The sequence below is a fragment of the Herpailurus yagouaroundi genome, unplaced genomic scaffold (genome assembly GCF_014898765.1).
Source record: "Herpailurus yagouaroundi ecotype Mexico unplaced genomic scaffold, PumYag 159, whole genome shotgun sequence".
Lineage (NCBI taxonomy): Eukaryota > Metazoa > Chordata > Mammalia > Carnivora > Felidae > Herpailurus > Herpailurus yagouaroundi.
The window spans coordinates 5937932-5965227 of record NW_024412400.1 but is presented as its reverse complement, the minus strand read 5'-3'; the positions used below and the strand labels follow the sequence as shown (position 1 = coordinate 5965227).

General features: G+C 42.5%; 1 protein-coding gene across 6 annotated transcripts in view; it reads right to left on the bottom strand.

The window, feature by feature from the left end:
* The window catches only part of CTDSPL (CTD small phosphatase like), a 121249-nt gene extending 93959 nt beyond the window's left edge, over nucleotides 1–27290 (bottom strand). For 5 of the 6 annotated variants that reach the window (XM_040479777.1, XM_040479778.1, XM_040479779.1 and 2 more), the window contains exon 1: nucleotides 27189–27290. In XM_040479777.1, coding sequence (XP_040335711.1) covers nucleotides 27189–27267 — 79 coding nt within the window. In that variant the 5' untranslated portion in view covers nucleotides 27268–27290. Of the gene's footprint in view, nucleotides 1–2632; nucleotides 5454–27188 lie in introns of those variants that run through there. The other variant, XM_040479781.1, reaches the window with a different exon arrangement.
* Nucleotides 27291–27296: the final 6 nt, after the last annotated feature.

The window sequence follows — 27296 nt, the reverse complement described above, 5'->3', positions numbered from 1 at the left end:
GTTTCTCTCTCCTTTTTTATTTATTTCTTCATTTTGCTTAAGTATTTATTTTGGTTGTCTCACAGAAAAGGATCCCCAGGAAGCAAAATTTTGAGTCCTTGCAGATTTAAAAATGTCTTTGCTATATCTTCACATTTGATTGAAAGTTCAGCTGAGTATAAAATTCTAGAACTTTTGTTGACTTTTATTTCATTGTCTTCTAGCTTCCAGTACTGACATTAAGAACTCTGATACATTCTGATTTTCATTCATTTGTGACAGGTTTTCCCCTTCCAAAAGCTTTTATAATTCACTGTTTCTGGAGTTTTGAATGCTAATGATACTATGTATAGGTATGGGTAATTTCTTTTTCATTTGGTGTACTTTTTTAAGCTTTTATTTTTTTAAAGTCATCTCTACATCCAATATGGGGCTCAAACTTACAACTCTGAGATCAAGAGTCGCATGCTCTGTTTACCGAGAGAGCCAGCCAGGTGGCCCTCATTCCCTGCACATTTTAATCTAGAGCGCCTCGACTTGACCTTCAGTTCTGAAACTTCTCTTGTATTATTTCTTTGATAATTTCCTTCTCTCTCTGTGTTCTTTCTCCTTGAGATTCCTATTAGTCAAATATTAAAGCTCTTGGATGTGCCATTAAAATTTTTTATGTACTGGAGTGCCTGAGTGGCTCAGTCGCTTGGGCATCTGACTTTGTCTCAGGTCATGATCTCAATGCCCGTAGGTTCAAGCCCCGTGTTGAGCTCTCTGCTGTCAGCACAGAGCCTGCTTTGCATCCTCTATCTTCCTCGCTCTCTGCCCCTCCCCCACTAGGGTGCGCTTGCTCTCTCTCTCTAAACATAGACATTACAGTTTTGATTTATTATTTTCCCCCTATTTTCTCTCTCTATCTTTTCTTTTTTTGTTTTTAATTTTTTTTAACGTTTTATTTATTTTTGAGACAGAGAGAGAGAGAGAGAGAGAGAGCATGAACGGGGGAAGGTCAGAGAGAGAGGGAGACACAGAATCTGAAACAGGCTCCAGGCTCTGAGCTGTCAGCACAGAGCCCGACGCGGGGCTCAAACTCACGGACCGCAAGATCATGACCTGAGCCGAAGTCGGCCACTTAACTGACTGAGCCACCCAGGCGCCCCTCTCTATATCTTTTCATTTTACCTTCTGGAAACTCCCTGATTTTGTTTTCCAGTCCTTCTGTCATCCTTAAGTGTTTAAGTTAGTTATGTTTCTATGTTTCAACATCTTCTTCTCAAATATGCTCACTCAAATATGCTAATTCAATAAAAATTTTATTATGAGGGGCGCCTGGGTGGCTCAGTTGGTTGAGTGACGGACTTCGGCTCGTGTCATGATCTCACGGTTTGTGAGTTCGAGCCCCGCGTCAGGCTCTGTGCTGACAGCTCAGAGCCTGGAGCCTGCTTCGGATTCTGTGTCTCCCTCTCTCTCTGCCCCTCCCCCCCTTGTGCTCTCTGTCTCTGTCTCTCAAAAATGAATAAATGTAAAAAAAATTTTGTTTTAATTTTATTCTGAAAAATTTCAAACTGATTGGCATTCAAAATAACGCCTTACATACATGTACATGATGCTCAGTGAGACTGTACATTCATCGCCCTTCCTCTACGGCATAGTGTGGTCCCTGTCTTGAGTGGGGGGTATCACGTGAATAAGTAAAAGTTACAGCTAGCTAAGGCCTCCTGGCTACTGCCTGCCACCCATCCATCAAGCTAGCTTTCTGATCCCCCACGCTGCTTGGACAGGCTGCAATAAAAAAAAGAATATATTCATCTCAAATTCTGTTCTCATTTAAAAATATTAAAAAATTATTTATCTTAAAAGACCCTGAGGCAAGATTGTGTATTTCAGTCCAACAAGGTTTTCCAGGACCTCATCCATTTCAGGGGCTCCTTCCATGGCAGCTTCCTGCTAAGGCAAATGGCAGGCTACCAAGTGCAGAGGCCGAGTGGAGGCTTTCAGCCTGACTTGGCTCACAGCGGCCCCTTCTAGCAATCTCCCCATCCGTGGATCTAAAGACCCCAGGTTTGAGCATCATCTCCAAAAGGTAAGGGCAACAGATGAGCTATGCTGGCTCCTCCCAGGAGACGAGAACGATGCTTGGCCTAAAGATGGTTCCAGAAACAAACTGGCTTTCTGGTCTCTAGATGTTTGAGCCTTGTGTTGTGACAAACACCAAGCAATCTATTTAAATCAGTCAGTCCTTTTTTCAAGAATATGACACAACTCAAACAGGGCAGTCCAAGAAGCATTTTGGTAGCACATGAGATCACTTGGTAGGTGCTCATAGACTAGCATCTCCCATCCCCAGAAAGAAATAAGCCATGGGAACCCGCTTTTTAGCACCCTTGTAGGGCTCTCCTATACTTGGAATCTGAAGTATGGCACCACTGCATCTGAAGCACCAAGAAAGGTCAACTTGGCTCTATGACCGCAGCGAGGTGATGCTCTGGCAACCCCGTCAGTTGAGCTTTTAACAGAAAAGTTTGAAGAACATATGATTTCAGAGAGTAATTCAGCTTTGTATTACTTCAGAGACTGAGGCAATCCTACTTTTAGCTTAAAAACATTACCAAGGAGTGAGAAAACACTGGCAATATGGCTCACGAGAGAAAAAATTTCATACCTCCCATTGGTGTTAGCCTGATAGTAAATGTCGAGAGATGTCTTTCCTGCTGTCGAGCCAACGTGTGCCATAATGGGCATGCGTGGATCTCCCGGACCCAAACTTCGTGAAGGTTTAGCTGCCGCCACGTCTGTCGGCTATTGCACCCCTCACTCCAGCACTAACACCTCTTTTAGAAGCACCCTCTCCCCCACCTCTGGCTCTGCTCATCTGCGTGGTTACAGGCTGTTATGTAACTGCCACTTATCAAGCACCAAAATGCGAAACCGCTGTGTATTTCTTAAATTATGCAAGGCTTGCCCTTACGGCTAGGAAATACCTGGCATATTTGAATTGTCTTCAGAGGTCCGGGCAGCATTCTGAAGAGCTATTACCATGTTATTAGTCATTTCTCTGATGTGCGCTCAGGCAACAAGGAGGGCATTGATAACTCCTAGACTGATAACTGTGGAGAGCAGTGAGTCATGCCTTTAGAGCCTCATTATTCCAACACAGATTCCGGAGCCTTGTCCTAATCGCTACACAAAGTGCCTTTCCTCCTTGTCATACTGGCCCTGGGCTGCATGTGCTGGGATTTGGCGAGCTCTAGGTGCCTGTTTGGGTTTGGTTTACTTGGGTGTCCTGTGGCAGAGACAGCTGGCAGGCTGCAGAGGCCGGGCATCCACACTTCAGAAGGTGCTCAGAAACACCTTGGCAAGTGGGGTGTTTCCAACAAGAATTCCACTACGATCAATATTTTGCCAAGGTATGCCTAAAAGTATTTTGAAAAATAATTTGGCTCCTGGGGCCAAATGGCCAAGCATATTAAGGGAGGGCAGCAGCCGGGCCCCAGGCCAGTTTGAGCCTGAGAAGTTACACAGGTTACAGCACAGAGCTAGTGGCTTGTGTGTTCTGGATGGTAACATGGTTGTGGCTTAACTCAAACCTGCTCCTGACATGGGAGGCTTCAGGAGAGCTTAACAATGTTTACAGGGGCAATGTTAGGGAGCTCCAAAGAGAAAGACACAAACTGTTTTGCGAAGGGTGATCCAAGGATCATCTTTACCAGGATCATCTGGAGAGCTGTTTTCATTTGTTTGGTTGGTTGGTTTTGTTTTGTTTTGTTTTGTTAAGCAGATACTCAGGTCCTACTCCACACCAACTGAATCAGTTTCCCCTTACTGGGCTTAGAAGTCTGGATTTTTAGAAATCTCCCCAGCTAATTCTAACATATTGTAAAAATTGATAACTATTGCTTTGGGTCTCTGGGGCTCCACGCCCAGGTATCAAAGAGAAGCTGTATTTTAAGAGCAAATTTCAATTCAACATGTAGTATTTAGGGCTGAGAATCAGGGTTCTGGGATCCGCTTTATTAACATCTTGCAGGTTGACTGTGGGGATGTCTTTTGGCCTCTCTCAATCTTAGGCTCCTCATCAGTAATATCAGGGGGCTAGGTTCCTCCTGGCTCTAAATCCTGTGCTCTCACCTCGGTGTACCGAAAGTATACTCAACACACCTAAGTGTTTACTGAAATGCAACTGATAAGTTCCTAAAAGGGGTGGTCAGATGAGTACCTGGAAGGCCAAATATCAGTCATTATGGGCTGGAGTAAGGCACCAGGCCTTCACATGGTGGTGGGGGTTGGGGGGGAGCGGAATAGTGTGGAAAGATGTGGTCATCCTTAACAGGCCGGGCATCATAGTGAGGGGACAGAGACCCAGATGTGAGGACGTGGGAAAGTGAGCTGGGAGGGAAATAAAGCATGTCTAAGAAAAGAGAAATATCTGGAAATGAGTGTGGGGAAATAAGATGGTCCCGAGTTAGAGGCGCCCTTGAAAACCAGGGAGGGATGTAGTATATGATGGGACCTGCAAAGAGAAGCAACAATGGAAAGTGCTATTTGGGGAAGATGGCTGTGTTGGTTTATACATGGGAAGGGGGGGGGGGGAGGGGGCGGGGCAAGGCCCAGGGGCTCAGCCAGGGAGAGAGATTTATGACCCAGAGGACAAGCTTATGGTAGAGATGACGTGGCCTTGACCTGGATTTACGGCAGTAGGAACAGGAGGGAAGAACATGTCAATGGGAAAAGCTCCAAGACCCTGGGATTTGGGTAGTTCTTACGGCTTCGTTTACTTGTTTTTGCTTTTTGCTTATCTGTAGTTGCTGTTCTCTCTGTAGTGAGCAGGTACCGCTCTGCGCTAAGAAACGTACAGTTCAGCATTTCCTCTGGGAATCCAGCAGTCAAAGCTCCACCCCTTTGCAGCTCAGACCTTCCTCCTGTCAGCTCACTTCTCTTTAGAAGCCCCTCTCTCATACTGTTTGCCCACTCATCTGTACCCCTTTGTCCCTGCCCCTGATCCCTTTGCGAAGAGGCTTCTACAGAGCGTTTCTTCTCCTTTTCTGGCCCGTTCCTCTTGTCAGCCTCCTTCCTGCACTGCAAACCTGGCTTCTCCCATCAGCCTTGAAGGTCTTCTGCCTTGAGACTTCTCCTGGCACCGAGGGTCCTGAGCTTTAGGAGGGCAAGTCAGTAAACTCCCTGCTCTCCTGCAGTGGCTCCAGACCACGGCTTTTCCGCCTCTCTTCATTAAGCCTTCTCTGAGGAGTCAGCCCTTTCTATCTTTGAAACCAGAACTCCTGTCACCACCCTGAGAAAATGCTCCATCCATGAGGAAGACCACCGAAACTCCCAACATCACAACCCTGACCTTCCCAACTTCCACAACCATTCCTGATACTCCATGACCACCTAGCTGACCTTGTGTCCCCTGGAACATGTCATACTCTGAAACCCCACAATGACCAGGAACACCTGTCCTCTGGCTTTTTGGATCTCCATATTCCAACTCAATATCCAGTCCTTCCTTAGCACTCTTTCTTTTTTTTTTTTTTTAATTTTTTTTCAACGTTTTTATTTATTTTTGGGACAGAGAGAGAGCATGAACGGGGGAGGGGCAGAGAGAGAGGGAGACACAGAATCGGAAACAGGCTCCAGGCTCTGAGCCATCAGCCCAGAGCCCGACGCGGGGCTCGAACTCACGGACCGCGAGATCGTGACCTGGCTGAAGTCGGACGCTTAACCGACTGCGCCACCCAGGCGCCCCCCTTAGCACTCTTTCTAATTCATGTTCCTCCCAAGCGTCCTAGATTCCAAAGCAATTATTTAAATTGCCCTCATCACTACCCTGAATTCTGTCATCCTCCAAAGCTCTGCTAAGCGTGCTGTGCTGCCCTATAACCTGGCACCAATTGTGCATTCTGCTACAGAAAACCTGCCCAGCCATACCCCTGGGCCCTTTCAAAAGTTTCATCAGGCCCCCAGTCTGCTCTGCTGCCCACACCCCACATCCCCCTCCTCTTGTCTCAAGACCTCATTCTACTCTCATTCCCCACTCTTGGCAAATGGCCTTACCTCCGATTTCACTAAGAAGTCGGCAGCCACGAGTTGTGAATGTCCGTATCTCCCTTCTTTTTGGCTCTGAACTTCTCTGTATCTCCAATCATCTTTCCCTCCCTTTTGGGAAGAAATGCTGTCCTGCTCCTTTAAGGCTAACTTCTGTGTCTGAGTCCAGGCCCTCCTGTCTTTCTAAGGGATTTACTCAATTGACTGTCCCCTCTTTCTTATAGTTTCAAGCTTTCCTTCCTTCCTGGCTATTCTCCATCGGGCAAGAAAAATGCTTTGACACTCCCCTCCCCAACCACCCTCTCATCTTGTGACTGCCAAGCTTGTCAGAAAGTTTTGCTATTTTTGTAGAAATGATGCATCTTCGTGCAAACATTTTAAACAATACAGAAAAGCAAAAAGAAATTTGGAGACTATACTTCCAAATGATTTTCTTTGGATACATTCACATAGAGAAGTATGTATTTAACACAGAAGAGGCTACACTCTACACGCTCTTCTGTGATTTGCTTTTTGTAACCAACAGTATCTCTCTGGTACTTTTCCATGTCAATATCCTAACTTTTGTAACTGGCAAAAATGATTCTAGTGAATGTAATTAACATAATTACTACCCTGTCCCCTATTGATTGGTTTCCAGGTGTTTTTTGTTGGCTTGTTTGTTTTTTGCTGTTATGGATAACACTGTGGTGAATATTTTTGCATTTGCGAAGTTATTTATGGCAAATTCCTTTTAATTAATCTATTTAAAAAAATTTTTTTAGTGCTTATTTATTATTGAGACACAGAGCGTGAGCAGGGGAGGGGCAGAGAGAGGGGGAGATAGAATCCAAAGCAGGCTCCAGGCTCTGAGCCATCAGCACAGAGCCTGACGCGGGGCTCGAACTCACAAACTGCAAGATCATGACCTGAGCTGAAGTCGGACGCTTAACTGACTGAGCCACCCATGCGTCCCTATTAAAAATTTTTTTAATGTTTATTTATTTTTGAGAGAGAGACAGAACATGAGTGGGGGAGGGGCAGACAGAGAGGGAGACACAGAATCTGAAGCAGGCCCCAGGCTCCAAGCTGTCAACACAGAGGCCAACAGGGGGCATGACCTGAGTGAAAATTGGACACCTTAACCGACTGAGCCACCCAGGCAACCCGGCAAATTCCTTTTTAAAAGGGTTGTTACGTAGGGGCACCTGGGTAGCCCAGTTAAGCGATGGACTCTTGATTTTGGCTAGAGTCATGATCTCATGGTTCATAGGATTGAGCCCTGTGTTGGGCTCTGAGCTGACAGTGTGGAGCCTGTGCGGGAAAATCTCTCTTTCTCTCTCTGCCTCTCCCCCACTCATACTCATATGTGCACACTCTCTCTCTCTCTCAAAAATAAACAAACAATAAACAAACAAATAAATAAATGGTTTGTTGGATAAAATATACTCACATTTCGTTTGATATACACTGCAAAACAGTCTTCCAGAAAGATGGTACTAATTTCAATTCCCATCAATAGCTGTCATTTCCCTAAACCCTTCTGAACTCTGGGTTTTGTTCATTTTTAAAAGTTTTACCTAATATCAAGAATGAAAAAGAGTACAGCATTACAGATTCTACAGACATTAAAAAGAGAACCGTTTGGGGGCACCTGGGTAGTTCAGCTGGTTAAGCATCTTGCTCTTAATTTCAGCTCAGGTCATGATCTCACAGCCCACACTGGGTTCTGCGCTGGGCAGGGAGCCTGCTTAAGGTTCTCTCTCTCCCTCTCCTTCTGCCCCTCCTCTACTCTTTCTCTTGTTTTCTCTCTCTAAAAACGACAACAACAACATCAACAAAAAGAGGGCAGTTTGAACAACTTTCACAACTTTTATTATTTTGAAAATGTAGATAAATGGACATATCCCTAGGAAAAAAACTTGCTCCAACTTATATGAGAATAAATAGGATATATGAAGAGCCCTGTACCTTTTAAGTAAATTAAATCTACATTAAAAAACCTTTCCACAAAGGAACTCCAGGCCTCAAAGGGCTTCACCAAGGTATTCTACTAAATATTTAAAGAAGAAACAAAACTAACCTTACACAAATTCTCCCAGAGAATAAAATTCTCCAATCTGCTTTTTAAGGCCAGCATGACCTTGATACCAAAACCTCACAAGGGCATTTAAAGAAAAGAAAACCACAGGTCAATCTTTCTCGGACATGATGACAAAGTTACAGGCACTATTAACACTACAGTGGTTTATCGCCAGTTATCTTCATAACAGAAGAATGCTAAATTTTAGTTAGGGGTCATTGAAAATTAACAAGTAATATCTTCCCCTAACCAAGTTGATGGGACTCCCTGAACTCTACTCATGGACCACTTGGGAGTGGACTCCAGGTGAAAAACCCTTGCACTGAAAAACCAGTGCTGGAGGCAGCCCAGACGACTAGGGCACAAGAGCTCCAGTCCAAATGCTGATGCATCAGTTCAAAGCCTTAGTGAGGGCCTCTGTGCGAGGAGGGATGCCACAGGTCTTCAAACGCTTTTTCAGTTGATTTCTTTTAAGATGACTCCTTTTGATTTTGCATTTCACACATCTCTTTGTTCTCCTTCCAATATGATTTTCCTTCGCTTAATATAAAGGACTTGACTAAACATTTCAGTTCCTTTATTCCTAAAATAAATTCCCACGATAATGGGGTAGAATTGGCAAATCAAGCAAATCCTCCCTTTGATGATACCAAGACTATTTGACTACACGTTTGTAAATAGGACGGTTTAAACCAACATAGACTTCTGTGGCCAGCACTCCACACAAAGCCAACCTGACTCCAGACCAAGTACTCACGACACCCTTTGAAAGGTCACCTGAGAGAAACATAATAGGACTGGGGTATGACCTGGCTCCAATCTGCGTATCTGGCACAGCCTGAGTTAGCAATGAGATCACTTGAACCCCTTCCGGAAAGCTCAATGACCAAGTTTTTTGGGTATCTTCCTGAACACTCTCCTATTGGGAAAAGAACCAACTAAGTTCAGTAACTGCCTTTTTACCACTTCCTTTGAATTTATCTCTATGTAGAGGAGGCAGTACTTTTCAAAATTTATGTTAATACTCAAAGTCCAGGATTAACATTATTAATTATGAAATATTTAAAGAGAAGTGCAAGGAATAAAGATAACAGACAACTATATATTAGGCTACCCAACTACCCAGCTCTAGCACATCTTAAAATCTTGCTTAAAATCTTGTCTCAAGAAAATAATTCATAAAAACAAACAAAAACAAAAAATGTTCAATATGCACCCGGAATTAATTATACAGCCATCCCTGATTCCACTCCCTTTTCTCCCTGTTGGGAAACAACCACTTCTGAGGCACCTGGGTGGCTGTCATAAGCGTCAGACTTCAGCTCAGGTCATGATCTCACAGTTCGTGAATTCCGGCCCCACATCAGACTCTCTGCTGTCAGCTCAGAGCCTGGAAACTGCTTCAGATGCTCTGTCCCCCTCTTTCTCTGCCCCTCCCCCCTCAAAAATAAACATTAAAAAAAAGGAAATAACCACTGTTACGAATTTGTCATTCATCATTCCTACGGATGCTTCTGTAGTTTTATTATATATGCATATATCCACACACTATACAAAAACTGTTTTTGCCTGTTTTCACATTTATTTATGGCATCACACTGTAGCTGTTATTAGGGGGTTTGCTTTTTCATTCGACGTTACATTTTTAAAGTTTAGCCATGTTAATAGGTGTGGCTCTAGTTTATTCCCTTTAATTGCCTTATATGATTTCATTGTTTGAGCATGCTTCCATTTATTTATCTAAGATTTTGTTCCTATAAGATCTCTTCTAACTAGATCTCAGCCCAGCTCCTCAAAAGCATCCACCTAAAAAGAATCAAGCAGGCCTGTAAGAATTTGCTTCCTGGAACACCTGGCTGGCTAAGTCAGTAAAGCATGCAACTCTTGATCTTGGCGTTGTGAGTTCAAGCCTCATGGTGGCCATAGAGCTTACTTTAAAAAGCAAAAAACAATTAGCTTCGTTTTGTTTCTTACAGTTTCTAGAAAATGAACACCAAGTTTAAGGGAGAACAAGTACTGTTCTGGTGATGCTGCTAAGCTGAATCATCAGCAGGTGAGGGCAGCAGTATATTATTTTACTAGAATAACTCTAAGGTGTAATTAAGCATTCTTCCCTAGCTGTGAAACAGCCAACTCTAATTCTTTGGCCAAATCAGAGGGCCTACAAGTCACTAAAACCTTTTGACAAACTCCTTTCTGTCTCAAACAGTTTACACGGTTTCTGTGGTTTGCTGCTAAGAACTCTGACCTCAAAACTCCACTTTTATTTAATCACACACCTAGAAAGAGTGTAAACGGTAAGAGTGAAACCTATCACTTTCAGAATTTTAGAGATGAAAGCTGTTGGACTCTGGGCCCTTACCTTCTCTCACTTCTAACTGTTCACAGTATACAAGTGAATATGAATCGGGTAAAGAGTTAACAGTAAGACTCAAGGACACAGAATTTGTTATATAAATAACAGAGCACAAATTGTAAGAAAATGTGGCCTGTCAACTTGGGTGAGCCCTAGAATTTATCCTGTTAAATATGCTGCCTCTGGCAGAAGCAAAAAGAAGCATCTTTTGGAAAAATATGGTTGCTGTCTTTCAAGATGTAAATCTTTTGAGCTTACCATATTCTCCAAAGATTTCCTACATTTCCTTTTAACGGAGTCAGACGGACTACATTTAACTCCTGGCTCTACTATTTGGTAGGTCTATACCTACATCATACAGGCAAGTTACTTAACCTCTCTGAGACTTTGTTTCCACGGACATAAAATAGGGATTATGGGGGCACCTGGGGGGGGGGGGCTCAGTCAGTCAAGTGTCCGACTTTTGATTCAGACTCAGGTCATGATCTCATGGTTGCGAGATTGAGCTCCGTGTGCTGAGCTTGAAGACTGCTTGGGATTCTTTCTCTCCCTTTCTCTCTGCCCCTCCCCCACTGCCTCACTCTCTACCTCTCTCAAAATAAATACATAAACATCTTTTTAAAATAAAATAAAATAGGGATTATCATACCTCCATCTGAAGGTTGTTCGAGGATGAAGTAAGATACGCATGCAAAGTACTTGGCATACAGTAGGCATAAAATAAATAGTAGCTTCCATGGCACTTTGCATAGCCTCTTTTTAGAACATTATGTTTGAGCACCTCAAATATATGGGCAGGTCTCACCCATCTGTGCGTTCCAAGTACCAGGTATGGGTGAATACCACAGAAGGTGCTAAATAAGTGCTTCTGAATAAATGAATTAGAAATAATATAAATAATAAGAAGAAATGTTTATTACATATTTATGTACTTTGATATGCAATACATATATGGGTATATACATATATTATACTGTTTAATCCTCACAATAATCCTAGGAAGTGTTAACTACTATGGAATCAAGGCTCAGAGAGGTTAATTAAGTTGTCAAAGTTCACACAACTCATAAGTGATGGAGCTAGAATTCAAACGCAAGCCTATGCCTTTAAAAAAATTTTTTTTAACGTTTATTTATTTTTGAGACAGAGAGAGATAGAGCATGAACGGGGGAAGGTCAGAGAGAGAGGGAGACACAGAATCCGAAACAGGCTCCAGGCTCTGAGCTGTCAGCACAGAGCCTGATGCGGGGCTCAAACTCACGGACCGTGAGATCATGACCTGAGCGGAAGTCAGAGGCCCAACCGACTGAGCCACCCAGGCGCCCCAAGCCTATGCCTTTAAATATTACACTCTATTTACTGCATCCTGCTCAGGCAGTACAAGAAGGTGTCAAGAGAAAGTAACACGTGAGCTGGATCTTAGAGGACGACTAAGAATCCATCAGGCACATAAGGAAAAAGGCATCTTAGTAAGGTGAACCAGGACATACACAATGGAGCAAAAAAGAAAAGCATGTTAGTTCATGACGGTGTAGAAGAGAAGTCCCTGGACAGGAGACTGTAAAGGTGGTCTAGGGTCAGTCCATGAAGGGCTTATGGGTTATACAACATCATGTTCTTCTCTTGGGGCCAATGGGGAATCACTGAGAAATAGCTTTAAGCAGGCAGCAGCATGATCAGAGCTGTGCTTCAGAAATTCACCTCCAGCAGCCTCACAGAGGAAGAACTGGAATGAGAGCCCAGATAGGGGGTAGGAAGATAGAAAAGGAGATTAGCCATTTGCCCAGGCTTTCCCATCTCTGAGGCTCTGATCATCGCTATACTATTTTCTAAGTGACATCTTAACATTAGCGGCCAGCACAACTGTGATCTCTATCCAAACTGGGTCACACTTCCTGGATGAGGGTTTCTTTCTCAGGGAAGTTTCACCTGTTTACTTACCTGGGGGCAACAGAAATGAAGCTACCCAGCTAATGAGCTGGCTTTGCCCTTTTGTTTCAAACGGTGTCAGCACTTCCTTCCCCCGCCCTGCCGACACATGGGGACAGCCTGAAAGGTATCCCTCACACCCTCCAGAGCCCAGGCCCTCTCTGCAGAGCTGGGGTTTCAGCACATTTTTCTCTCCTGGTGCTTTTCTATTCCTTTGTTCTCTTAGACTCCATCAAGATAGTCACTATTTTTATACTATTGTATAACGATGGGAGGCTGTCTTTTAAACTCAAATGCTTGTTTATCTCCTCTCGTACTTTTGTATTAGGTCTCTCCATAAGGATGCTCAAGATGAAAAGAAATTCTCAGCGCCGATTTTAAATCTGCAAAAAAGATATACTGTACAAAATCTGTTTGGGTAAGTTCCTAAAAAAAGAGTGGAGGAAGTCATAGGTTTTGTCTTTTAGAGCCCCCCACCTCCTCACTGCAAAATGCAGAGTAAATCTTTCCTGCCAGATTGTAAAATGTCTTGGTCTTCTCTTCCGCTTAAATCATGACCAAAAATTTACTTCTGAGGGAGGACTGGTACTATATTAAGCTTAACACCACTTCACATTAAGGAAGCGATCAAAATTTAAGGAGTACAGTATCCAGAAATAGACCCACATATATACAGTCAATTGGTTTTTACTAAAGGTTCAGCAATACAATCGAGAAAGAATGCTCTGTTCAATAAATGAGGCGGAAACAATTGCCACATCCATATGCAAACAAATAAACTTCAATTTCTGCTCTTCAGAAGACATCAACATCTCATACCCATTAGGGTAGCTGCTATCAAAAAGACAGAGAATAACAAGTATTGGCAAGGATGTGGAAAACTTGGAATCCTCTTTTTTTTTAATTAAAAAAATATTTTTCAATGTTTATTTATTTTTGAGAGAGAGGGGAGGGGTAGAGGGAGAGGGAGGCACAGAATCTGAGAATCAGAGGCACAGAATCAGAGCAGGCTCCAGGCTCTGAGCTGTCAGCACAGAGCCCAATGCAGGGCTCAAACCCACGAACCATGAGATCATGACCCGAGTCGAAGTCAGACCTTAACCAGCTGAGCCACCCAGGCACCCCAATTTGGAATCCTTATATACCTGATGGGAATGTAAAATGGTGTAGCTGCTATGGAATACAGTATGGTTGGTTCTCAAAAAATTAAATATACAATTACTATATGAGGGGCCCCTGGGTGGCTCAGCTGATTAAGCATCTAACTCTTGATCTGGGCTCAGGTCATGATCTCACGGTTCATTAGATCGAGCCCCATATCAAGCTCTGCGCTGATGGTGCGGGGCCTGCTTGGGATTCTCTCTCCTTCTCTCTCTCTCTCACTGGCCCTCCCCTGCTTATACCCTTTCCCTGTCTCTTTCAAAAATAAATAAATAAATATTTAAAAAAAGAGAATCATCGTGTGATGCAGCAGTTCCACTCCTGGGTATATACCCATTCGCAATGGCTAAAACACAAAAGCAACCTAGTGTCCACTGACAAATGAATAAATGAGCAAAACGCGGGATATTTTATATACGGCATATACATAAGTGTATACAGTATGTATGATATGTATACACTATATATATATAATATATATACAATACAGTCAACCCCTGAAAAACACAGGTTTGAACTGTATGGGCCCACTTATATGTGGATTTTTTACAGTATAGTACTGTATGTATACTTTCTCTTATGATTTTCTCAAAAATATTTTCTTTTTGGGGTGCCTGGGTGGCTCAGCGGGTTGAGCATCTGACTTCAGCTCGGGTCATGATCTCACAGTTCGTGAGTCTGAGCCCCATGTCGGGCTCTGTGCTGAGAGCTCAGAGCCTGGAGCCTGCTTCGGATTCTGTGTCTCCCTCTCTCTTTGCCTGCTCATGCTGTCTCTCTCTCTCTCAAAAATAAATAAACATTAAAAAAAATTTGTTTTAAAGAGAACTGCTAAGATTAAAAAAATTTTTTTCTCTAGCTTACTTTTTTGTAAGAATAGAGTACATAATATATAACATACAAAATATGTGTTAACTAAAGGTTCGTGTCATCAGTAAGCCTTGCTGCCAACAGCAGGCTATTAGCAGTTTCAGCTGTTGTGAAGGCAAAAGTTACACATGGGTTTCCAAAAGCGTCAGGGGATCAGTGTCCCTAACCTCGGAGCTATTCAAGGGTCAACTGTATATATGATGGAATATTATTCAGCCTTGAAAAGGAAGGAAATTCTAACAGATGCTACGACATGGATCAACCTTGAGGACATTAAACTAAGTGAAATAAACCAGTCATTAAAAGACAAATACCTCTGGATTCCACTTCTTTGAGGTAACTAGGATAGCCAAAATCAGAAACAGAAAGCGGAATGGTCACTGCAGGGGCTAGGAGGAGGGGGGAAAGGAGAGTTATTGCTTAAAGGGGACAGAGTTTCAGTTTTACCAGATGAAAAGCGTTCTGGAAATGGATGGTGGTGATAATTACATAACAGTGTGAACGTACTTATTAATGCCACTGAATTGTACACTTCAAAATGGTTAAGATGGTAAAATTTATGTTGTCTGTATTTCGCTACAATTTAAAAAGTTGGAAAATAAAAGAAGTTGCTAAGAGAATGAAAGGACAAGCCAAATACTGAGAAGAAATACTTGCGAAACATATCACCAACAAGAAAAGTGTATCCGGAATATACAAAGAACCTTCTCATTCAATAAGAAGAAATCAAACAGTCCGATTTTTAAAAAATGGGCAAGAATTTGAACAGACAACTAACCACAGACTTCATCTAAATGGCAAGCAAGCACATAAAAGGAATCTCAGCACTGACAGTTGTTAGGGAAATACAAATTAAAACCATGACAATAGATAGATACCTGCTACAATGGCTAAAATAGAAAACTGATGGTACCAAGGACCGACAGGGATGCAGAGCACTTGGAACTGCCACACACTGCTGATGGAAATGCAAGATAGTACCGCCACTTTGGAAAGTAGTTTGGCAGGTTTTTTGTTTTTTTTTTAAGCGAAACATATACTTTTAAATTGCGACGTTTCCATACAACTGAACGCTACCCAGCAATAAATGTGAGCGAACCACTAACACATGCAGCCATCTGGATGAGTTTCAAAGGCATCAGGTTAAGTGAAAGAAGCCAAACTCAAAAAGCTACATATTGCAGGATTCCATTTAGTACATGACATTCCAGAAAAGGCAAAAAACAATAGAGAAAAGAACAGATTATTGTCGGAGGCTGAGTGTAGAGGGAGAACAGCTGCAATGGGGCACAGGGAGTATTTTGATACCAATGTTAACATCCTCCATCTTGACTGTGGGGCTGGTTATATAGCTGCCTGAGTTTGTCAACACAGAAATTGGGAACCTTGGCTTAGGCCAAAAAGAGTGATTCTTATTGTCTGCAAATTTATCTCGATATAAAATCAAACTCAAAAAAATTCAAAAGAAGAGGTCAGGCCTTCGGCAATGATACAGGGTGTGCTATGGAGTAGAAACATTAATGCTCACCAATAACTGTTTAAATATCTGACAGAGTTAAAATAAATAAATATCTGACAGAGTTATTAATAAGCTACTCAAACTGCACACTGTTTGATGACTGCTATGAAATGTATCTGTTCTAACCAAAACCCAAATGAACGTGTTGAGCTGTTTCTTCAAAAAGGGGAAAGAAAATATGGCTCTGACTGAAGTCTCTGGAATTAAGGCCAATGGTTTCTGACTTGAACATAAGTGAGCCAAATACTTAGAACAAATTTAATGACATGCTAAGCATGAAAGCTTAATCTTGATCAGAATGCAGAAGGAGGTATTAGGTACAATGTAAAGTACAGTATAAATTCTTATTGGAATACTGACTTCTGGTACTGAAAGGCTATGTTTCATTCAAGCCATGTTGACAAGGTGGTACAGTTTGTTCTTCAAGATACCCTAAAAACATTTAAAGCCTGGGTTAAATACTAACTATGAAAAGTACGACCACTATTGGGCATCAGGTGCTAAGCCACTTCTCTTCAGTTTTTAAAGCGCTTTTAAGTACCCAGATTTTAAAACATTCTGGCAAATAGTCTTAATACAAATCATAATTACAAAGAAACCTTTCAGTTTTTAAATTGAAGCAGCTACTCAGAATCAAAATGAGCTATTACTTAGGTGATTACATAATCCTTAGCATCCATAAAGACCAGTGTTTATTATTCCCTGCTTTCAGAGAACTATGCCACCAGTGTTTTCAGTCCTGATCCCCAATACAAAAATGTCCACATCCTGACCCAGTGCTCCATTATGCAGAGCCATAAAAGCAAATATTTGCTTAATTTTATTTTAAATATAGCACTGAATATGCATCCTCACTTTGTGAAGATAGGAGGATATATGTTAAAAGATTAAAGGAAAGAAAACTATTTAAAGAAAGTAGACTTTAAACAGAAAGATAAGTCATTAAAAATACTAAACTCTAAATGTCTGATAAATCAAGATCTAGAAAATAAATTTGAAGGTATACATTATGCCTTTAACATTACCCAAGAGACTCCTTACATTCCCTGACCTTGGCATCATACGTTACTGACAAAGCAAGTGAAAAAAACATACATTAAAACTATATATGTACATTTAAATCTAGAATCATTGGTCGCCAGAGTATGTCCTGACTTCTGCCGGTTCCTGGCTGAAAAGACCCAGTGAATCTACTTGCATCATGTATCCTACTTCCCCTACCCTCCACATCAGTAAAAGAGACCAAGGCCTTTTCCTCACTTCGGGGTATATATCCAAAGGAAACAAAATCACTATCTCAAAGAGACACCTGCCCTCCCCACCCCCATGTTCACTGCAGCATTATTCACTTAGAAACAATCTAAGTGTCCATCAATAGAGGAATGGATAAAGACCAGGTGTATGCCTACACAATGGAATGTTATGCGGCCATAAGAAAGAAGGAAATCCTGCCCTTTGTAACAACAGGGATGGATCTGGAGGGCATTATACCAAGTGAAAGAAGTCAGACAGACAAAAATAGTAAATACCGTGTGATCTCACTTATACGTGGAATCTAAAAAAACCAAATTCACAGAAAAAGCGATCAGATTTGTGGTTGCCAGAGGCAGGGAGTGGGGGACGGGGACTGGGTGAAGTGACCCTAAAGTACAAACTTGTAAACTTCCAGCTGTAAGATAAACAAGCATCAGAGATGTAACATACAACACGACGACTACAGTCAACGCTGCTGTAGGGTATATTTCAAAGTTGCTACGAGAGTAAATCCCAAAAGTCCCTATCATAAGAACAAAAAAGGTGGTTTTTCTGTTTTGTAACTATACGAGGTGAAGGATGCACCCTAAACTTACTGTAGTAATCATTTCACAACATGCATGTACGTCAAATCATCACGCTGTACAACTTAAGTTTAAATAGTGTTGTATGTCAATCATATCTTAATAAAACTGGAAGACAGATGAGTAGGTAAGTAAACACATACGAACATACACCTATGTCGGAATTAAACTCGAAGCTCTGTGGTCCCTCCTGAAAACCCAGTCCATTCCAAATGGGGTTCCTCTCCAACCTGGACGTGCCACTCAAGTACGGTCTGGGACAAGTTCCTGAAGCTCTAAAACCTCCTTCCAGAGCAGTCAGGCTGGAAGCAGACTTTTCCAGTCACTGGCCAGCAAGCCATGTGTGGTGGTCATGAGTGCTAAATCCAGAGATGAGCTCCTTTGTGTTTATCCTATGAAGACATTTCTATTGACTTAAATTGATGCTTTCTTGCTTGAGAAATAAAATGAAAGATAGAAGTTTAAACATGCTTGCCAACCAAATGGAATAGGAGATCAAAAATATATTTAAATCAGGATACTATGAACTCTGATTAAAAAATTCTGGTGTTAAGACCAAAGCTTATGGAAGCATTTTTTAAAGGTTGTTTAAACAACAATTGTCACTGAAGCCCTACTGATCTAGCCTTGATTTTCCACTGAATTAATTATCATTCTCTTTTTAGGGGGCAATCAAGATTCTCAAAGCACTAAGTCACTTTGACTTTTACATTGATCATAAGCACAATGTTGAAATAAACCTTGAAAATGACAACTTTCCAACTCCAGTCTTCCTTAAAACACTTAATTTGGAGCGGTCTAAAAGTCAATCGGGACTTCTGCTTTCAGGAACATGGAGTAGACATACTTCTGGTTCTTTCCATTAAGTATAACTAAAAACTCTGGGCACTGTTTATAAAGTAAACATAAGAAGATTCTGAAAGGTGGAAGAAGACAGACCAGCTAGGGGCTCTGAAACTTAAAATGACATTGCAGTGATCTCTGAGCTTTCTTTTTCTAACAGCCCAGACTTAGCTGAAGAAGGTGGTAAGGCGAACACCAACAGTTGCAGACGGGAATTCCCTCCAAAGACTACTCTTTATAACTAAGGGACCAGGAAAGGGATAGTCTGGCAACACACAAAACTTTCAGACAATAACTGCTCTACAGCAGCCAATCACCACACACACACACACACACACACACACACACACACACACACCCCTCCTCACCCGTGCCAGCAAAACTGGCTGAGTACCTAGAATTCTACCCTCATCAGGGTGTTAGGAGGCCAGGGTAGTGTCAGAGAAGGCCAAGTAGGGAGCAGGAACTTCCAAACCTGACAACTGGTAAAGAGTTCCCCTGTCTCCCAGAGGTGTCAGTGGTGACCATGTGGCCAGCCTGGACTTCCATCCCTACCTAGAAGGAAGGAAGTCCTCCTCCCACTGGAGCAGTGCCAGAGGAGGCACAGGAGGAGGCAGGGGTTTCCCAGCACCCAGTGGCATGAGACCACTCCCAATGCAGTTCAGTAGAGACCATGTGGGAGCTGAAAACTCCCTCCCTGCACAGCAGTGTGTCAAAAGAGGCCAAGTAGAGATCCTGGACTTCTACATCTATCTGGCATAATGAGACAGCGCCCTCCCCTCCGTTCTCTGCTGGAGCAGTTTCAGAGAAAACCAAATAAAGCAGGAAGTTTAAATAAGATCCAGAGACTCATAACATAGTATGAAAATGTCGAGATTTCAATTGTAATTCACTTACATCAAGAACCAGAAATTCTCAAATTGAATGAAAAATGACAATCAATAGATGCCAACACCAAGATGACAGAGATGTCATACTTCTCTGACAAAGATTTTAAAGCAGCTATGAGGGGTACCTGGGTGGCATAGTTGCTTAAGCATCTGACTTGATTTGGGCTGGAAATCAAGAGCCTGCTTGGGATTCTCTTTCCCTCTTTCTCTCTCTCTGCTCCTCCCCTGCTTGAGTTCTCTCTCTCTCTCCTTCTCCCTCTCTCAAAATAAATTTTAAAAAAGAAAAAAATAAAGCAGCTATGATAAAAACAATTAGGAGCACTTTAAAACAAACGAGGAAAATAAAAAGCCTCAGCAAAGAAATAGAAAGTCTCAGGAGAGAAATACAAGATAGAAAGAAAAACTAAATGGAAGATTTAGAACTAAAAAATACAAAAATTGAAATAAAAAGCTCAGTGGATGGGAGATACACAGCAGCATGGAGGGAACTAAGAACAAATAAAAAAACTTAAGACAGGACAACAGAAATTATCCAATCTGAACCAACAGAGAGAAAAGAAAAAAGAATAGTTAGCATTGATAAACCCATGGACTATAACAAAGGATTTAATATTTGTGTCATTAGAGTCCCAGAAGGAGAAGAGACATGGCAGTGTTGAAAAAGCATTTCAGGAAATAATAGCTGAAAACGTCCCAAATTTGGCAAGAGACACACTCTACAAATTCAAGAAGCTGAGCAAATTCCAAACAGGATAAACCCAAAGAAATCCACACCAAGACATATCATAACTAAACTTCTGAAAACTAAAGATGATACAGCCGCTTTGGAAGGCAGTTTGGCAGTTTCTTACGTAACTAAAAATATTCCTACCACACTAGACGGCAATGGTGCTCCTTGCTATTTACCCAAATGAGTTGAAACCTTGTGTCTACAGGAAAACCTGTACCCAGATGTTTATAGCAGCTTTATTCACAACTGCTGAAACGTGGAAGCAACTGAGAGGTTCTTTAGTAGGTGAATGGACACACTACAGTGCATGCATACAATGGAATACTATTCAGTACTAGAAAAAAATGAGCCAGGAAGAAACAGAGGAAGTTTAAATGCACATTACTGAGTGAAAGAAGCCAATCTGAAAAGGCTACATACTGCATGATTTCCAACTATGTAATATTCTGGAAAAGGCAAAACTAGGGAGACAGTAAAAAGATCAGTGGTTGCTAGGGGCTGCAGGAAGGGAGGAATGAATAAATAGAACAGGGAGGATTTTAAGGGCAGGGAAACGATTCTGTATGACATTACAATGGTAGATACATGTCCCTACACATTTGTCAAAACCTACAGAATGTAAAACACCAAGAGTGTGCCATAATGTGAACTGTGGGCTTCAGGTGATAATAATGTGTCAATGCAGGGGAGGTTGTGCATGTGTGGGGTCAGTGTCACATGGGAACTCTAATTTCTGTTCAATTTTGCCATGAACCTGAAACTGCTCTAAACAAATAAAGTCTATTTTTAAAAAATACATTAAACTGAGTGAAAATGAAAATGTAGCATCAGAATTTGTGGGACATTGCAAAAGTAGTGTTAAGAGAAAAATTTGTAGCACTAAATGCATACATTAGAAAAGAAGAGGGCGCCTGGGTGGCTCAGTCGGTTAAGCGTCCGACTTCAGCTCAGGTCATGATCTCGCGGTCCGCGAGTTCGAGCCCCGCGTCAGGCTCTGGGCTGATGGCTCAGAGCCTGGAGCCTGCTTCCGATTCTGTGTCTCCCTCTCTCTCTGCCCCTCCCCCATTCATGCTCTGTCTCTCTCTGTCCCCAAAATAAATAAACATTAAAAAAAAATTTTTTTTTAAAAAAAGAAAAGTCTCAAATCAATCTAAGCTCCCTTTCGAGAACCAAGAAAAAAGAGCAAAATAAACTCACATCGAGCAAAAGGAAGGAAATAATAAAAGAACAGAAATCATTGAAGTTGAAGACATAAAAGCATAGAGAAAATTAATGAATCAAAGACCCGATTCTTTGTAAAGATCAAGAGAATGGAGAAATCTATAGCAAGAACGACAAAAATTACCAATATCAGGAATGAAAGAGTATACCACTTCAAACCCTACAGGAACCAAACAGATAATATGATAATAATATTATGAACAACTCTACACATAAGTTTGACAACTTACATGAAATAGTCAAATCTTGAAAAAAAAAAGCACCTATAACTTAGCCAACGTGAAAGAGATTATTTGAATAGCTCTATAACTGTTAAGGAAATTAAATTTGTAATTAAAAACTCTCCCCCAAAGAAATCTCCAGACCCAGATGATTTCACTGGAGACTTAACACCTATTCTGCATAATCTCTTCCAGAAAAAAGAAGAGAGGACACTTCCCAATTTATTTTGTGAAGTTGACACCAAAACGGATAAAGACAATGCAAAAAAAGGAACTATAGACAAATATCACTCATGAATACAGAGGTAAAAACTCTTAACAATATCCATCAATGTAATCTACCACATTAGCAGACTAAAGGCAAAACTCACAGGACGATATCAGTTGATGCAAAAAAATTACACAACAAAATAACATCCTTTAAAAAAAATTTTTTTAAAGTTTATTTATTTTGAAAGAGTGCATGGGAGGGCTCTGCACTGTCACTGAGGAGCCCGATGTAGGGCTCAAATTCACGAATGAACCAGGAGATCATGACCTGATCCAAACGAAATCAAGTGTCAGACATTTAACAGACTGAGCTACCCAGGTACTACCCAAAAATAATAACATCCATTCTTGCTAAAAGCTTTCAGAAAAATAGGAATGCAGGGAAACTTCCTCAACCTGATAAAGACATCAAAAAAAAAAAAAAAAACAAAAAACAAACCCTACAGCTGACATTACATTTAATGGTAAAGGACTGAATGGTTTCCCACTGGGAAGGTTGTCCAATCTCCCCACTATTATTCAACATACTTTGGAAGTTCTAGTGAGTGCGATAAAGCAAGAAAAAGAAATAAAAAGCATACAAATCAGAAATGAAGAAATATAAATGTTCTTATTTGATATGTTTGTGTAAAAAACTGCAAGAAATCTACAAAGCCTCTTACAACTAATAAGTGAGCTCAGCAAGGTCATAGGATATGAGACAAACATACAAAAATCGATTCTACTTCTATATAGCAATGAACACTTGGACCAAAATTAAAAGTACAATATGATCACTTAAAACAAGCTAGAGAAACATTTAAATGTTAATCTAACAAAACATCAACAGGACTTGCATGCTGAAAACTATATAACTCTGATGAAAGAATCAAAGAATGTCTAAATAAGCAGGGAAACATAACATGTTCATGGATTAGAAGACTCAACATAGTAAAGATGTCAGTTCTCCCCAAATTTATATACAAGTTAAATTCAATTCCTATCAAAATCTCAGCAAGATCTTTTGTAGATACAGACCAGGTTATTGTAAAATGCATATAGAAAAACAACAGAACTAGAACAGCTAAAATAATTTTTGAAAAAGAACAAAAAATTGGAGAAATCGGTCCATCCTATTTCAAGACTTACTACATAGCTATGGTAGATTAGTGAACAAGAGACCCTACACAGGGGGGACTGCGTGGCTCAGTCAGTTGAGCGTCTGACTTTGGCTCCAGTCATGATCTTACAGTTCGTGGGTTTGAGCCCCACATCCGGCTTTGTGCTAACAGCTCAGAGTCTGGAGCCTGCTTCAGATCTTGTCTCCCTCTCTCTCTGCCCCTCCCCTGCTTGCGTTCTGTGTCTCTATATCAAAAATAAATAAAAGTTTAAAAAAATTTTAAAAAAAGAGATCTACACTAATATGCTGAACTGATTTTTGACAGAGATACAAAGGAAATTCAAAAGAGGAAGGATAGCCTTTCCAACAATTTATGTCTAATTGCTTCAACAGCAAAAAACTGAACCTAAATTTCTCATCTTATAAAACAGTGAACTCAGAATGGATTTTTTGCTACTGCAAGCAATGTACCCATCAGTGAAAATTCCTGTACGTGTTTCTTTGATCACATATGAGGGCACCTCTCCAGGAGAAACACCCAGAAGTAGAACTACAAGTTTGAAGATACGGCCAACATCGCTGATTGGCTGAACCAACACTTTGTTCCCACCTATTTCTAATCATCTCCTGCCTCCCATAACAAAGGCTGGAAAAGCTGGAAACTCATTCTGCTTGCAGCTAGGGGTGGCCGTGTGACCCAGTTCTTGCTAAATAAACACCGGCAAAAGTTTGCTGACCAGTCCTCAAACGTTTTTGCTTTCCAGGTAAAAGGGACAGACATGACTGCCGCTGTTTTCTGCCCTGAAGGTGGCTGTGGTGTTTGGAGGGGTGGCAGCTATGTTACAACAAGAACAGAAGCCAAGAGAAATCATGGTGATGTCAGGCCTGGTACCAAGGAGTTGCTGAACCACAGCCAGCAGGAGCTTACCTCCAGACTGTTAGCTGTGTGGGAATAAAATCCATTGGTTTACGCCATAGGGTAAGCCCAGTTGTCTGTTACTTGCAGCCAGGTAGGTTCCTAAACAATTCAGTGCTAAATTATCCTCTAAAAAGTCTGTATTGATTGTATTCTCCAACAAAAGTCTGTAAGAGTATCCACTTCCCAAAACTTTTATTTACTCTGAATGTTGTCATTTAAGTGCTTAACCAAACTGATGCATGCAACTATGTCACATGAAGTAGAGCATCACTTCATACATTTATGGGACAGATTGGCTCTTCTATGCTAGGACTTCCTTGTTCATGAACTTGTCCACTTTTCCACCGTACTAACCTTTCTTATTGATTTGTAAGAGTAAATGTCTAGACAGCAAAGCAGGCTGAGTTGAACTAACAGGGAAATCTGTCTCTGCATCTTTATACTGTCAACCAAATCAAACACAGCTAAGAAATAAATCTTCCCTGACAGGCCAGGCTGTTGGTGGCAATCGTGACAGTCGTCTCCAAGGAGTGCACCACCACGTGGCAATGTGTCAAGGAGTAATTCAGTTCGTGCAAAACACCAGAGCCAACGTTTAGTATTTATGTGTTATTATTCTTCGTTTTACAAATCCATACCTAAAGAAAGGTTTAACATACATCATCTCATTTAACCCTCCTATCAAACACAAAAGCACTCATTACTATTCCTGTTTTACAGAATAAATGATAAAGTAAACTTTTTTGAAACCCACAGTGTGTCTCTTTGCTCCCACAAAATCTTACAACATTCCAGGCCCCACAAATAAAAACAAAATGGTTAAGTGTTTACCTAAAATTAAAATTATGTAAACTATATTGTGCCCATCTAAACAGATCAACATGCTTAAGCTAGAAACATCCCCGAACCTATTTAGTGATGTACGAATATGAAGAAGCTGTTCCAAATTTTGGCTCTGAAGTTTATTGCCATGTCGTAACTGACCAATTTTTTTTCCATTTTTTAAAAGTGAAAAACTGAATCAAGTATTATTTAATGTTTCGGCAAGAAGAATCTACTGGCTAGCCACCCCAGCCCCGAGCAGCAAGTATTGGCCTAATCAGATAACAATCAGCCAGCCAGACACTAGAAAACAAACAAAATAAGCTGTTAAAGATAATAAAAGATCGCCATGAAAAGTAATGTAAACAGGTTGAATAGAATAAGCACCATCCTTGACGATTTGTGCGTGGCTTGGATTTTGGATAGAATGACTCTAAAAAGCCTAGCAGCTAGAGGAAGAGAGAGTGTTGGGGAGGACCCCACTCCTGGACTCAGGTTGGGGGCAGCAGGAGGGCTAAGGTCCTGCTTTATTTCTCTGCTTTATGCCACACCTCTCTTCATAACAGCTGTGGATTCTCGCTCTGGCAAAGCATCACGCAAAGCACTCGATCCAGAGTGGGTGAGAAGCAGAGGCACCAAACCACCTTCGTGCCTCCCACTAAACCTTCGATGAGAGGACACACCAGGCCCAGAACCCACAGGTCAGGGCTCCAACTGACAGTCCTGATGGCAGAAAGGTCAGAACAAGTGTTGCCCACTTGGGCCCAAAGAGACATACAGATGAACCTGAAGCACCCTCTTCGCTTAGTTTTGTAGCTAGTTTGTTAGGCACAGAAAAATGCCTGGGGGAGTTTGATTTCTAATTCCGCGTGAAAGAAAACGCGTCTGCAGACACATAATGTTCCTGGTTTACGAAAGTGCAAATGGGTTGACAAATCCCCAATCTGGGGGTCCCTCTGGCGGTTTCTTGCCTTTTCTGATGGGCCTGCCCAGTGGTCCCTGCTTGGAAAGAGACAGGGGCTTGTCTCCTCCCACCTTCACCCCACTTCCTCAGATGGGCTGCACCACTTACCCCGCTGGCACAGCAAGGGTCATAACACATGGAAAGAAATCTGATTCTTTCCCAGAGTTGGCCGTAGCCAGGCTAGGCTAGGTGGGGGGAGGGTGTCCTGGTGGGCTGCTCCTGACATTAGTCCAGGTGTTTGGGGGGCGCAGAGCAGGAAGAGAGGGGGGCAGGCTTTAGTCACCAAAACAGACCAAGCCAGATTCCTTGGCCCTTCAAAGACCTCAGGACAACTCACTAGAGGGACACTAAGCAGGGCACATAAGAAAGGGGGACATCAAGTCTCAGAGGGGGGCAGAGGCACAAAGAAAAAGAACGAGGAGGAGACAAAAGTGGGTGATGGGGTCAAATGTGCTAAAATCAAACCAGGCATTGCAGCACAGAGAGAAGGGACACACCTGGCACCCTAAGGGCTCCCTGAGTCTGTGTTAGAGGTCGGCCCTAAAAGGGCCCAGGGAGCATCAGACCAAGCAGACACTCCCAACGGGCTGTTGTCACTGAGACCAGAAGTCGAAAAAGGGGGAATAGCTTAGGCAATGCCTCCCCCACCCTTGCCTCCCCAGCACTTGCACAACCAACTAAAACACCCATGCACACGGCCTCACTGGTGCACACATATGGCACAGACAGGCCACAGCCTTCGCGTGAGTGCACAAACACACACAACCTTCCAGTCCATGGACACAGCGTATTCAACCTGCCAGCTGGTGGTGTAGGCACACCATGCACACACACAAACTCCCGTCAGTAGGGAACACACACACAACCTCTCTGCAGGCTCACGCTCATGCACACACATACTTACTCCACAACCTCTTGGCTACATACAAACCTGCACATAAGGTACATACAGAACCTCACGGCCTGGCAGGAGAACATGCACGCACAACCTCTGCGAGAGGTGCGCACGCACACACACACACACACACACACACCCCTACACTCTCAGTTGGCGTGTCCGCACACACACGTTTAAGTGCACACACACGCACTCACAACCTGTCAGGTGCACAGCATCCTCCGCACCTCTCTGGTAGACGCACACACCCTGAACAACCTCTCTGTCTCGTGCACACACAAAACCCAAAGGGCACAAGCACTCACAACCTGCCAGCAACACACACACACACGCACACACACGCTCACAACTTCTCCGTTGGTGGAGCGCAAACCTAAACTCGCAGCGCGTCAGGGTCACCGCCACCCGCTCACAGCCTCGCCTGCGGGCTCACCCCCACACCCACGCACCCTCCTGCGCGGGCGCACCCCTCCCCCAGGCCCGTGCGGGCGCGCGGCAGCCAACTCTTGCGGCGCGGGGAGTGCGCCCGCCCCCGGCCCGCGCCCGCCCACCCGCGCCCCTGCTCACCTTTCTCGCCCGCGCCCCGCGCGCGGCCCTCGTCCTCCTTGGGGTTGGTCACCTGGGTGATGATGGCCGGGCCGTCCATGGGTGCGCGGCGCGGCGTCCGCCCGCCGG